At 54.0% G+C, this 13054-nt stretch overlaps 1 protein-coding gene across 4 annotated transcripts; it reads right to left on the bottom strand.

Annotated features, from left to right (window-relative positions):
- Positions 1 to 1833: 1833 nt before the first annotated feature.
- ADGRF3 (adhesion G protein-coupled receptor F3) lies at positions 1834 to 12355 on the bottom strand. 4 transcript variants are annotated; one of them, XM_027033369.2, is made up of 12 exons: positions 11935 to 12355; positions 10464 to 10524; positions 9919 to 10059; positions 9278 to 9451; positions 8556 to 8801; positions 7624 to 7833; positions 6974 to 7117; positions 6607 to 6803; positions 6021 to 6200; positions 3715 to 5094; positions 3202 to 3243; positions 1834 to 3113 (listed from the first exon to the last, which is right to left on the bottom strand). In XM_027033369.2, exons 1-12 carry the CDS (start codon positions 12016 to 12018, stop codon positions 2952 to 2954), a joined length of 3021 nt encoding a protein of 1006 aa, XP_026889170.2. In that variant the 5' UTR covers positions 12019 to 12355; the 3' UTR covers positions 1834 to 2951. The 4 variants fall into 4 exon arrangements, with proteins under 4 accessions (XP_026889170.2, XP_053057105.1, XP_053057104.1 ...); XM_053201130.1 differs by lacking the exon at positions 11935 to 12355 and having other exon boundaries at positions 1834 to 2594; positions 3051 to 3113; positions 8556 to 8774; positions 10464 to 10745; XM_053201129.1 differs by lacking the exon at positions 11935 to 12355 and having other exon boundaries at positions 8556 to 8774; positions 10464 to 10745.
- Positions 12356 to 13054: the final 699 nt, after the last annotated feature.

Raw genomic sequence — 13054 nt, 5'->3', positions numbered from 1 at the left:
TTCAAATAATATTTACAGAGCAAGAAAAAAGTGAAAAACCAAGTAGCAAGATACCGTTAATATTTTGATATCTCTCTTTTTCAGTGCACACATATTTGGACACAAAGGGACCCAATTTTGGTATGGACCAAAATTGGCTGGTATAATGCTGTTCTGGAACCCTTTTGTCTTACTTAGCTGTGGAGCCTAAACATTTTCCCATATCAGTAGGTGTAGCTATACGTCGTCATTTTAAATGACCACATAGCACTCCTTTGGTAGATATATCCTCATTGGTTTTACCAAGTGCGCTTTGTGGAGGATGTAAACACACTGGAACGCACATCCTTGGTACATTCATCTGCTCACTTGTCTGCTTATTTCTTTAGGCCGTCTTTTTAGAAATGGAATTTAGAAATGAAATCTTTACTTTCTTATATTTACCTCCAGAACTTTCTTTTCAGTCTTTCTTTATGTGACAACCAAGGGAACGAAGGCTTAATGTCACTTCATTTGTCAATCCTAACGTATGTTTTTAGCAGCAAAGCATGCATTGAGTGCATGTCGTCATTTGAGAAGGAAATATGAGAACGTATATTTCTACAGAAGCACACTCAGGGGTCTCTGCTGCTTTTAAAGCGAACGCGTATTATTTGAACTCTTCACAAATAATTTTATAATTTAAAAAATTAAGACTATAAATATTAATGAAGTACAAGGGCAATTGAGACAGGACCCTGTGGCCAGGGAAACCAGCAGGCAAAGCCCTCGCTGTTTCAGTGGCTGCCCGCCTCCCGTGGGGGCTGGAACAAGTCCGAGGCATAGAACGGTTACAAGTGCCCTGCTGAGTTGGTATCTTCTATTTGAACGAAACAATTGAATCCATGTAGGGAACTATTTAGGCTGACTTCTGTACAATGAAAATACACAGATCCATGTTTATAAGAAAACTGTTTTCAAGAGCATATTCATTTCAACAGAAAGCATTCCCATTCCATTTTATAAAAATAGCCATGACTTTTGTAATTTAACAAAGGCTCATTCATAAGAATTTTTTTCCATTTCTCTAGTTGAAAAATTTTTCAGAACCCTCCCATCATCTTGTGGATTCCATGAGTTAATTCAACTAGATGTCTTGGTATCCTCTCAAGGCTTTAAAAAAAAAAAATGTCTTCTCCATATCTGGTCTTAGCTTGGGCCTGTCACATTTATCGATCGATTGATTGATTTGTTAGTTTATGTTTTTGTTTACTTTTTGAGAGAAAGAGCAGGGGAGGGGCAGAGAGAGAGGGAGACACAGAATCCCAAGCAGGCTTTTTTGCACTGTCAGCTCAGAGTCTGATGTGGGGCTCGAGCTCATGAACCGCGAGATCATGACCTGAGCCCAAATCAAGAGTCAGATACTAAACCGACTGAGCCACCCAGGTGACCTGAGCCTGTCACTTTTAAATGCCCCTTTTTGTCATCTTGTTGCCTTAATTCTTAGCGGTCGGTGGCAACTTCCTCTCTACTGTAAAATCATTAATGTGCTCTTACAAAGGTTCTTAGATCGGTGATTGTATACATTCGTACATCGATGAAACTTACAGTTATACTGATATTGTTGGAAAAGTTAAAGAAAGAGGGACCTGTTAACTTCACCTTTTCCTAAACTTTGAAAAGAAACGAACCAAAATCTGTCCTTCACTTTTAATGTTTGCAAGAGTAGAGTTCCTGTCATCAGTCATCCTTTCGTCATAGCTATGGAGAAGAAATAATCCGAAAAGAAATCACTGAGTAGTTAAAAATAAAACAATTTTTAGCAAATCTGTCTGTACCAGGAACTGTCGATTGGTCAAAAACTGGTTGAGACGGTTTTACTTGCAATTATTTTGAACTTTAATATCTGTCGATTACGTTTACAGCAAAGGCAGGCTTATTCAACAGGTAGCTTTAGCTAGTTTTTCATGCTCTTTTTGCTTGGATAGTTTAGGGGTGTGGGCAGGTGACCTGCGAGAGAAGGGAACGTGATGAGTGGAGACATTAGCCTGTCTGTGCGGGGGCGCTGGGCTCTCGGATGGGGGAAGGGCTCAGAGCCCCTGGCCATGGCTCATCCTGGTGGATTCTGGCACGTTCCCCCAACTCCCTCGGATGGGCTCTGCGTGTGGTTCACTCAAAGCCTCTGCCTTCTGTGCGAAAGGGCTCGCCCTGAAGCTCTGGGCTGGTGAAGCAGACCTTTCACCGCCTCTGCAGGCTGCCCACCCCTCTGGACACCAAGCCCACCAATGGCGATTCCTTCAAGGCAAGGGTTTTCCAGGACGATTAAGAATTTGACAGCGCACAAAGGAATTTTCAGAGTGGACTGAACCAAGGCTTGGTAGTGGTAAAACTCCCTGCTCTCTGAGGTCTCCACCTTCCCCGTCCCATCAAGAAATGCCTCTGCTGGAAAAGTCTGTTTTCCACCTGTGGGCCGGGACCGTCAATCATGTGAAGAGGAGCCTTCTTGGCCAGGAAGCCCTTTGCTAGCCTCCGCTTCCGTCCATGCCACGCACGCTGCCCCCAGGAAGGCCTGCTTCTCACCTGGTGTCTTCACTTCTTCCTTTGCTCTGCTCCGGGATGTAGGTTTCATATGTAGCCTAGGAAGGGGCCGGAAGGCCCAATTGCAGGGCGACTGTTATTATTATCGACTCTCTTTTGATGAGCTTGTGCCCGTTTTCACGTTCTCACCTGCCTGGGGCCGCAGTAGCCCTAAGGAACTTGGTTCTCAGCTATGCTGATTCCCATGCTTACCGATCCTACATTTCCCTTCATATAGTAACTGGAGGCAGATTTTCAAATGGAGAAACCAGGGGCTAAGAGAGTCCCCAGCAGTCCAGGTTGTAATCAGGAGCCCAGGAACCTGACTCCGACTGCTCTGATGGAGCTCCTGTCTCCATCGTTGGGGACTTCGAGCCTGGAAAGTGCTCATTCTAGAAGACAATCCCAAGCTTCTCTCAGCCTCTAGCTGTGCCTGTCTCCTCTCGGGAAGGCTGTGGAACGGCTGCGTCTGACCCCTTAGTGGGAGAACTGAGAATTTGAAGCCAATAACTCACCAGGGAGATGGTGGAGTTGGGGGGCTGGGAGCGGCAGAAGCGTTTGAGTAAAGCTTCTCGTACCTGCAGGACAGGTAACGCCCTCGTTACGCCAGCCAAAGTCCTGGCCTGGGCACCGCAAGTTGGGCAGAGGTTAGGTGGGCAGACTCACCTTCTTGTCCATGAGGCAACCAAACAGTAAGATGAAGACACCCTTAACGGGGGGATACGGGGATAAGTTAGTCATGGAGGAAGCAATCAACCGAAATCGACTCCCTCCCCCTCCTCTTCCTTCAGCCTCTGTCGTCCTGTCTAATTGGTGTCCCGAGGCTTCCCATCTAGGGTTTTCTGGGCATTAGCACCACTCAGTGCATAGAATCCATTTCAGGTGCTTCTCTGACCACTTTGGTTACCAAGGGAATATCAATATCAGTTTGGGTACTGACAATTCCCTGACGTCTCTGCCCAAACCAGATACTGTTTCGCAGATGAGAAAACCGGAGCTCCCAGAGGTTTGTCCAAAGTCCTCCAGCGAGTCCGTGGAGGGACTGCGGCCCAGACCTACGTCTCCTAAAATTCCTGAGACTGCTTCTCCTGCTCCACCTCGACCCCTCCTCGAGAAGGCACTGGCAGTGACCTAGACCATCTAAAAGGGCAAAAGCACAGCCGGCGCTTTATCACCCACCTGGGTGGTGTTGAGAATCGTGAAGATGTAGTGAGGCACTGTGGAGACTTCCTCCAGCAGGGTGGCCAGGCCCAGCCCCCAGGTGAGGCCGAAGATGGGCGTGAGAACGAGCAGGGCTTTGATCACCGCCAGAAGGGCTTGGCGCCTCTCCGCCTGGGGCCCCTCTGACGGCGAAGGCCTCAGGAGTTTCCGCACGGCCATGGCGAGTACCAGCCCGTTCACGCCCACTATGGCCAGCACTGGCCCCACGAAGGTGTAGAGCGCCCCTCCCTTCCCACTTAACCAGCACGCCCCCTCCCTCAGGTATTGCCCTCGGGGTAGGTAGAGGGCCAGGGCGGCACCTGCAAACCCCATCGGGCACACGTAGCCGAGGACCACCATCAGGGAGAGTACTCGGCACTGGGACAGCTGATCGAAGACGAAGAGCAGCTGGTGGGCCAGCATCAGGGCCTGAGCCAGCATCCAGAAAAAGGTGGCCAGGTAGAGGAAATGACAGAGGAAAGCAGCGGCCAGGCAGAGCGGGCTTCGGGGCCCCGGAGGAAGCAGTGGGGCTCCCAGGAAGCAGGCGTCTGCAGCCAAAAGGCAGAGCACCACGTTGAGCAGGGCCGTGTGGCGTAAGTAGGCGACTTTGCTCTGTACCACCACTCTCCAAACCAGCCTGTACACACCTAGGCACACAAGCAGTGCCACGATGGAGGCCCCCAAGCCCACCTGACTCAGCCGCTCCAGGGTGAGGTTTTCCGGAACAGTGTTTGGGGACGTGAGGACGGAGAAGGCGGTGAGGTGCCGACAGACGCACCGGGTGGTGGGGCTGGCACGAGCTGTCTGCGCCTGGCACCCTTCGTCCGACCAGCCCCCCTTGCCCCGGAAGAGGCTGTGGTCCCAGAAGACACAGTGCGGAGTGCTACCCGTGCCCCCGAAGTCCATGATGACTTCTCCCTGGTCGAAGGCCTGCCCACCTGCCATGACGGAGATGGCGAGGACCAGGCCGGGAGTGGCATAGACGGAGTCCCCCAGCCCCTGCCCGTAGCTTGAGGGCAGAAGGCGGTCCAGTTTCTGCAGCACCAGGCTAGTAATACTGACGTTGGTGCCGTTACGGCCCAGCGGGGCCAGGGAGCACCTGGGAATGTGGGCCCGCAGTGGGGGCTGAGTGCGGAAGGAGACTCTGTAGTCAGCGGGAAACGGCCCAAGCAGCTGGGTCTGCAGCCGCACGTTTTGCAAGCTGAAGGAGAAGGGGTGATCCTGAGGGCACAGACTGCGTGCCAGGGTCTCCACAGCCAGCAGGAGATCTGAGCCTGTCGAGGGCTTCTGGGCCTGGGCTGGGATCCACAGAGAGCTGGTGTCCAGGTCTAGGACCTTGTCTGTGGTTTTCAGGAGAGCCTGCGGCACCCAACAGAGAGAGCCCAGCAAAGAGATGAGCGCTGGCCGCTAGAACCCACGGCGCTGCGTCAGGGGCGCTGGGAACCAGAGGCCCCAGACCTACCTTTCCTAGGCTTGCGGAAGAGACCCAAGAGGGGAGGGAAAGGGGAAGGGGAAGACAGGCCCGAGAAGGGAGAGTTTCTAGATGGGAAGAATGGGCAGCCGTTGGGCTAACCACCGGGGTGGCTTCAAGTACGTGGTCTCCCGATGTGCATCCAGCGCCTCCATCTGACGACCTTTCTCTCACCTCCATCCCTTGGGCCACCCAGGGTGAAGGGGGCCCCTCTCCAATGCCTTGACCCCAACAGGTCTGTAAAGCTAGGAGTGGGGCCCAGTGGTTAGCGGGCACGATGTTGTGAAGTGGAAGGCCAAATGCATGTCTGTCCACCCACATGTAACATACATTCCCGGATAGGAAGAGGGCGCAATGTCATTGGCCCTGGTTATTCTTTTGGATGCAGCTTAATGGTCGTCAGTCGTTGCCCACGCTGGGAGCTGGTTCAGGTGAGTCCAGCAAAAGCTGAGGGCGTGGGGACCTCCATGTAGGTATCGTGTTTGTGCGTGTGTCTGTTTGGGCGCGTGAATTTACACCATATCCACCCATCTCTGCGTGTACATAAATGCTTCTGAACTCATGTCTTCACATCCCTTCCTGCCTTCCCCAACCTCCCACATGTTCCCAGCCTCAGACCTTGTCCATATTCCATGGCCTTGGAAACCGATGTCCAAGGGGTGAGATGGACCAGGAGAGCAGACACTCAGACTCTCTCGAAAGGTCTGCCTTCTGACAGCCCATGGCGATGCCAGAGGGACAGAAGTGCCCAGAGGTAAAGAGCTTCGGGCCCCCACCACCCCGGCGGCCCCCCGCCGTGGCTCAGCGATCTCACCTCCAGGGCGCTGCGGTTAAGCTGTATTCTGGCATCCACCACCACCTTGGCCAGGAAGGATATGGTGCCCAGCAGTGCCAATAAGTCAGAGGGCGAGCTCACCACCATCGCCTGCTCCGACAGCTCAGCCAGGATCTGTGGCGCCTCCACAGCAGGCCAGCCCTGGCCTGCCCGCAGCAGCTGAGACAGACCAGACACAGCAGGAAGTGGGGGGAGGGGGGGGGAGGTAGGGATGGGCGAGTGGTCACAAGGGAGGGGCCACTCCTCCCCCATCCAGCTCTTTCCTCCCCAGCCCTGCTCCAGTCCCCGGGGGAGCGGGAAGCCACACGGAAGGAACTCACACCCGTGTTAGTGGGCTGGACACTTGGTGGGATTAGGATTGGAGGAGAGCACCCTCCCACCATGAGAGTCCCGGGCATCTGTGGCCCCCACCCTCACACCCTGGCTCTGCCAGGCTCCGGTTCAGGGAAGGTGAGGGGCCTCCAGGCCAGGCCTCAGGGAGAAAGGGTTCTAAAGCTAGGTCCCAAGCGAGAAAGGGGTAGGTCATGGAGGGCGAGGCCCGGAGCAGCGGGGCCTGAAGCTTTACCCAGGCTCTGTGAAACAAGGCCAGGACCCCTGTGTCCGTGCAGCCGCCGTGGATGGGCTCCCAACTGCCATCAGGCCCGCAGGTCCGCTTCACCACACCTGTCCTGTTCACTGGACACGGGGCCTGTGCCACGTGGCCAGCCTTGGTGACATTCCAGGCAACAGCTGAGGAGTCCTCAGGGCAGGTGGCATCTCCGTCTGAAGAATGATATCAAGGAGGCTCAGCAACCGTGGTCTAGCCCCAGCCTCCCCCGCGTTCGGGGTCTGGAGACTGGCCGTGTGGCCCAGTGTGGGGGAAACGTCGAGGAGCTCCCAGGGCGAGCAGGTGAGAGCTGGACCCAACCAGCTGGACCCCGAGCCCCACGTACCCTGGATGATGGTGACAGAGATGGGGACCCTGAGAGGGGTCAGTCCTGGGCTCTGCAGCTCACAAGTATACGTGGTGTCAGCGGCAGGGCAGCGCTGAACGGTCAGCACGAGGCACCAGGAGCCTGGCGTGTTGACTAAGGAGGCTGAAGGTGACACGAGAGAGAGGGGAGTGGTTACTGGGCCTGGAGCAGACCCAGAACCTGGCCGGCCCAGAGATGCTCTTTCAGTCTCTAGCAACTTCGGAAGCAGATGATGCTGTGGGGCAGAGTGGAGTTGTGTGTGAGCATCAAACTGCAGAGGCGGAGCTTGGATCTTGGTGAAGGGCACCTGGGGGTCTCTAACCAGCCCCAGGACTCGAAGCCAGCTTGCAAAATGGGGACTATCATCAAAGGAACTTCACAGAGTGTGTGGCCAGAGTTCATTAAGGTCGTGGGAAAACATTTTGTGAGCAGTTATCTACACTCATGCGGTTACTGCTGTATCAGGAGGGTTAGGATCACTCACGGGGTAACCACGGTATTGAATGAACTTGGACCCGGAGCCCCACGTTGAACTGCAGCCTCTCTGCTTCCTGGGAGTTGAACAGCCAGCTGCTTGGAGGACACCAGCTGCCCCTTGTCCCCTGAGCCAGACACAGCGCTCCTCGTACCTTTGTTGCCCTCTGCGGGGCTCCAGGAAGCCGTGTAGACCAGGTGTGTGCTGGGGAGGCAGCAGCTCAGCTGGAAACCGGGGCTGGTGGCGCAGGAGATGGAGAGCTGGTCTGGAAGCCGGGCCACGTCTGTCGCCTGCAGGGGCACCTTCACCACCTGGTACAGCTCCCACCTGAATCCCTGAGCTTCGAAGCGGCACGTGTACTCACCTGCAGATACACACCTGCTATACCTCCCGGCTCCTCCGGCCCCACCCCTGCGCCGCAGAAGCTCTCCTGCCAGGTCTGGCCTCTGCTTAAGCCCAGCAAGAAAGATCCCTGCCTGGGTGGCTCAGTCGGTTACACATCTGACTTTGGCTCAGGTCATGATCTCACAGCTCGTGGGTTCGAGCCCCACTTCAGGCTCCGTGCCGACAGCTCAGAGCCTGAAGCCTGCTTCGGATTCTGTGTCTCCCTGTCTCTCTGCCCCTCCCCCGTGCACGCGGGCTCTCTCACTCTCAAAAATAAATATTAAAAATTTAAGAAAGAGAGAGAGAGAGAGATCCCTGCCTTGGAAGGGGTTTCTAGGAGGAAAAGGACTGGAGAAGAGGCTCCTAACTTTTGTTTTTAATAGCCTGGAACCTCGAATCCTAAGGTGAACCTCTTCCCCACCAGGAGATGCCTTTCCAGCACTGCTCGCTGCCACTGCAACATCTTGAAGAAAAACAGGCGTCTGTTCTCTGCTGAAATGGAAGCCCATTCTCTCGATTGTTCACCTCCGGGCCTTTGTTTCCCCAGAATGGGTAAATGGGAAGATGAAAAGGGAAAAGAAGGGGAGAGAAGAAGAGCAGGAAGGAGAGGAGAGGGAGGAGGGGGAAGGCAAGGTGCGGGAGGAAGGACAGAGAGAAGAGGAGGACGGAGAAGAGAGGTGAGAGGAAGGGCAGACTGGCTACCTGCCCATTTATGCGAGATGTTGAGGATGCTGAGGAGAGCCTGGCCCGGGCTGGAGGTCAGGGACACCTGTGTCCCCGGCTGCAGGAGGATGGGTCTGGGGCTCCCTGCAGGCCGCAGGAACCAGTTTAGGTTGGTGGTCTCATGGCTCGTGACGAGGGTCAGGTTCAGCGTGTTGCCAGGCATCTGCACCTGGGAGTTCAGGCTCAGTGTTCCGGGGACTGTGGGGAGGCAGGAGGCAGGGGCCGCTTAGAGCATGAATTGTGGCCCTCCACGTGGCTAAGCTCTCACTCCTTCCCCATCGTCCGAAGCCCATTCCTCCTCGCTTCCTCCCCACGCCCCCAATACTGTTTTGTTTTGTCCCTGGCTGCTGCAGTCCAGACCTATCTGTCATTGAGAACCAACGGGGAAGCCTTTTGGCCGGTGATTTCCACTCCCCTAGGTAACCTGGGGCCGCCGGAGCCCCTTCCTGGCCTTCCGGGGTCAACAGCAGTCACTCTAGCACTTTCTCTCCGTGTCCATATGTCTCAGGAGCTCTGTTCATTCGTCTCCCTACTCGGGCCCCAGGCTCAGGGCTGTGATCTGCCAGGATAACTGGCATTTCTCCCACCACCGGGAGCCACTGGGCTTGGGCCGGCTGGCAGAAACACAAGGGTCAGAGAGGAGAAAACACGGGCTTTCTTTCACTTGGGCCCATTGGTTTCCAAGTTCCCAACCTCCTCACCAGGTGGCAGCAGCTGGCAGTACCCGGTTTCAGGAGGGCTGAAGACCAGACAGCCACAGGGCCCGCGGCTGTGGGGACTCCCGCAGGGACGGCGACGGGAGCAGACGCTGGCGTTCCACTGGCACCCAGGGAGGCAGGCACAGTAGGTGCGGCCATCGTGATGGACATTACACTCTGGGGCAGAAGGAGGGGACGAGAAGCGGGCAGCCTGTGTGAGACAGCCAGGTAGTCAGGACCCGATGCCCGAGAGGCTCTAGGGCTGGGTGCCTGGAACAATCCCGAAGTCACAAGAGCCTCAGCCATCCGGGACTGCCTCCTCAGGCCAGGGTTCAAAGCAGCAGAGGTCCTGCTGGGCAAAGTCCTCAAGGGTTGGGGGCGGAGAAGTGCCAGCCCACCACCAGCTGCCTCTTGGGCAGAGTTTCGAAGAGGGGGGCATAGAACAGGAAGGAAAGGGTCTGTCTGGGGGGGGAGATGGGAAAGGAGCTGGGCCATGCAGACCCTCCAGGAAACGGAAAGGGGCAGCCGTTCAGGCAAGCTGGCCGCAGACCTGGGAGGCCCAGGTTCCTTTCCGTCTGAGCCTCCTTCCCCCACAATCAGTGTAAGGGCCACTGAGAGGCAGGGCTCCGTAGAGTCCCCCCTACCTGTGGTGAGGCCGAGGCCAGCGAGAGTTGCTGGGGGAGAGAAGGCCGAGGCAAAGGGGGGAGTCAGGATCCTGGAGAGTGTCAATGGCCAGGTCTGATTTGAAAAGTCCAGCTGTACATAGACTGAGACCAAGACTGATTCTACAGAGGAGAGACAGCAAGGCCAGGGTCCCCTTCTGCCTCCCACACCTGGCTGGTGACTGCCAGGACCCAGGGCAGGCCCCACCTCCCATAGGCCAGCTAGGAGCTGACAAGCCTCAAGAGGGCCATAGCCCTCGCTAGCTGGGGTGCGGTCACACGCAGCTCCACGCCACCCTTCCCCCCAAACCCTCAGCTCATAGACGAGCCTCTCCAAGATGGAGGATTTTCTCAAGGCCTCTCAGCCAGAGAACTGGAATCTGGACCTGTGTGGCCGCCATGACCAGCCTTGGATGGGTACCTCCACACGCGTGCCCTCTTCAGCCTCATTCCCCACTCCCTCTGCTCCCCCCGCTTCCCCTCCCTCCCCTCACCCCTTCCTCCTCCTCTCCACTCCATCCACTCACCACCTGCTCCACTCTTTTGGTTCAGTTGCTGCCCCGATTCCCCTCCAGCCTGACTCTGTCCCTGGAACAGAGCACGAGGAGAGACCTCTGAGAGGGGGCTGACCCCACATTTCTTCCAGGGACACCTTCTTCCCCAAGCAACTCGGGGACTAGCCTGAGTCATTTGACATGACTCTACCTCTTTGAAGCTCTTCTCTTTTTTTTTAATGTTTACGTTTGAGAGAGAGAAAGAGAGAATGGGGGAGGGGCCGAGAGAGGGTGGGAGGACAGAGAATCTAAATTGGCCTCCGTGCTGACAGCAGTGAGCCCCAATGTGGGGCTCGAACTCATGAACTGAACTGTGAAATCATGACCTGAGCCGAAGTCAGACGCTCAACCGACTGAACTCAGATGCCCCTTGAAGCCCTTCTTTTTGCCTGTAATCCAGCAGGCACATCAGGAAGGGAAAGCAGGCTTCTGGGAGGAGGCGGCAGGGATACAGCCCCAAGGACCCCGCCAGGCCCTGCAAATGCCACCTGAACCCAGGAACCAGGCACACCCTGGAGAGTCAACATGCTTTGCTTAATTCCTTCCCGAATTTACCTGTCCCTGGGCCTCTAGGCTAATTGAAACGCTGTGTCTGGAACACCGGTGGGGAGGGCTGGGCAGAGCTGGCTGGGGCTCAGAGGCTTGGGGACTTCTATTCCCTCCAAAGGAACTGCGACCGAGGGTGGGCATAAGGCAGCATCTTCCCTCGGTCTCTTGTTCCTGTAAATTATTTCCTCACCAACTCCTCCCTCTCCCAAAGTTGTACGTGAATGTGGGTATCTATCCAGAGACAGATACAGATATAGATACGGGTACGGATACAGATACAGATACGGATACAAATACAGGTGCAGAGAGATACAAATATAGATACAGACGCTACCTGGGAGAAAACAGATCAAAAAGTGCTAATTCCAACTCTGCTGTCTTTCTTCAGATTCTCTCCTGTCCTCTATGCCGGTGGTTCCCAAATCTGGAAAAGTTTTCTTTTCTTTTCATTTTTTATTTTTAATTTATTTTGAAAGTGAGACAGTGTGAGCAGAGGAAGGACAGAGAGAGGGAGACACGATCCGAAGCAGGCTCCAGGCTCCGAGCTGTCAGCACAGAGCCCGATGCAGAGCTCAAACCCACAGACTGGGTGATCATGACCTGAGCCAAAGTCAGACGCTCAACCGACTGAGCCACCCGGGCGCCCCTTTTCTTTTAATTTTTAAAGGGCAAGCTTGACTGGGAGAGCCTTCTGGCATCACTGGAGTTCACAGTGACTCAAAGAAATAAAAGCTATCCCACAGCCTGGAAAATGAGACTGACCTCTCAGAGATTTTTCCAACAAACTGGCCTTTCTTTTTTACATGACTTCTCCCCCTGGCCCTTGCCCCTCCACCTGTCCCTTCATCCACAGCTTGCTGCGTCTTACCTGGGTCCTCCCCCCAGTTTTACTCACAGGTTGGGATACTTGAGCAGCTGGTGACCCCACCAGAGGGAGAGTCACAGCCAGGAGTAGCAGGGGGACAGCTGAGTAGATCATGGCTCAGTGGATCAGTGCTCCTGAGTCCTCAGGCTGCTGCATGATGCAAATTTCCTCCAAGAGGAGTTGGCAAGGCCCAGCACAGCCGGGATGGGAGGGAAGAGGGGACAGGAGTCGCCAAATTTACAGAGGAAGTGCTACAGCCTGTGACTAAGTCACATGGGCATCTAGGTCCCTGTGGGGCCACCTGGAACCCACATGCCCCAGTGAGAATGGTCTGCTCAGGTTCTGGGGTCTGAACCAAGAGCTCAGTGAAGTGGAGACGGCTTTGGGGGGGGGGGGATGCGGCTCCTAGGTCACAGCCAGCAATGTGTCAATAAGCTAGGTTCAGTCATGTCTCCAGGGATCTGGGAAATCTGGATTGTCCTGAAACTTCCAGGAAGCTGGGTCATTGATTCCAGAGCCCAGAAAAGACGAACATTAGGGCTGTATGTATCATACAGCTGAAGATAATTTCCAGAGTCTTAAATTTAACAAAGAACCTGGGAAAATGCTGGGAGAGATTATCAAGCAATTTCACAAAATGGTTTTGAAGTGAGGATGGCTTTTCTAAACAAGACACAAAACCCAGAAAACCAAAAAGAAAATGAAGCTTTAATTTGGGGATGAAAAAGGCATTAGGATAAAAAGGCAAAAGGTAACATGTTTGTAGTATGATGACTGAATAAAGGGCCAACCTTAACATAAGAAATTTTTATCTTACAGCATTAAGATAGAACATGGATAAAAAATAAGAAAAAAAATCAGTTTACTGAAAAAGCAATGTCAGTAGTTTGATATACATAAAATCCACATTGAAATAAGAAAATACTGTCATCTACTAATTATCAAAAGACAAGATATGTATTGATCATATTCAGTGTTGACAGAAGTGTAGTGATACGTGGGTACAAAAATGTGTGTATAAGGATGTTCAAGGCAGAGTTATTTGTGATAGTAAATGAGTTAAACAACCAAAATATCCATTCAAAAGGGAGAATTCCAAACAACAAGAATTGTTGTGGAAAAAAAGTCAAGTAAACTCTATTTTGGACTG

This window comes from Acinonyx jubatus, chromosome A3, assembly GCF_027475565.1.
Source record: "Acinonyx jubatus isolate Ajub_Pintada_27869175 chromosome A3, VMU_Ajub_asm_v1.0, whole genome shotgun sequence".
Lineage (NCBI taxonomy): Eukaryota > Metazoa > Chordata > Mammalia > Carnivora > Felidae > Acinonyx > Acinonyx jubatus.
This window is presented reverse-complemented; position numbering and strand designations above follow the sequence as displayed.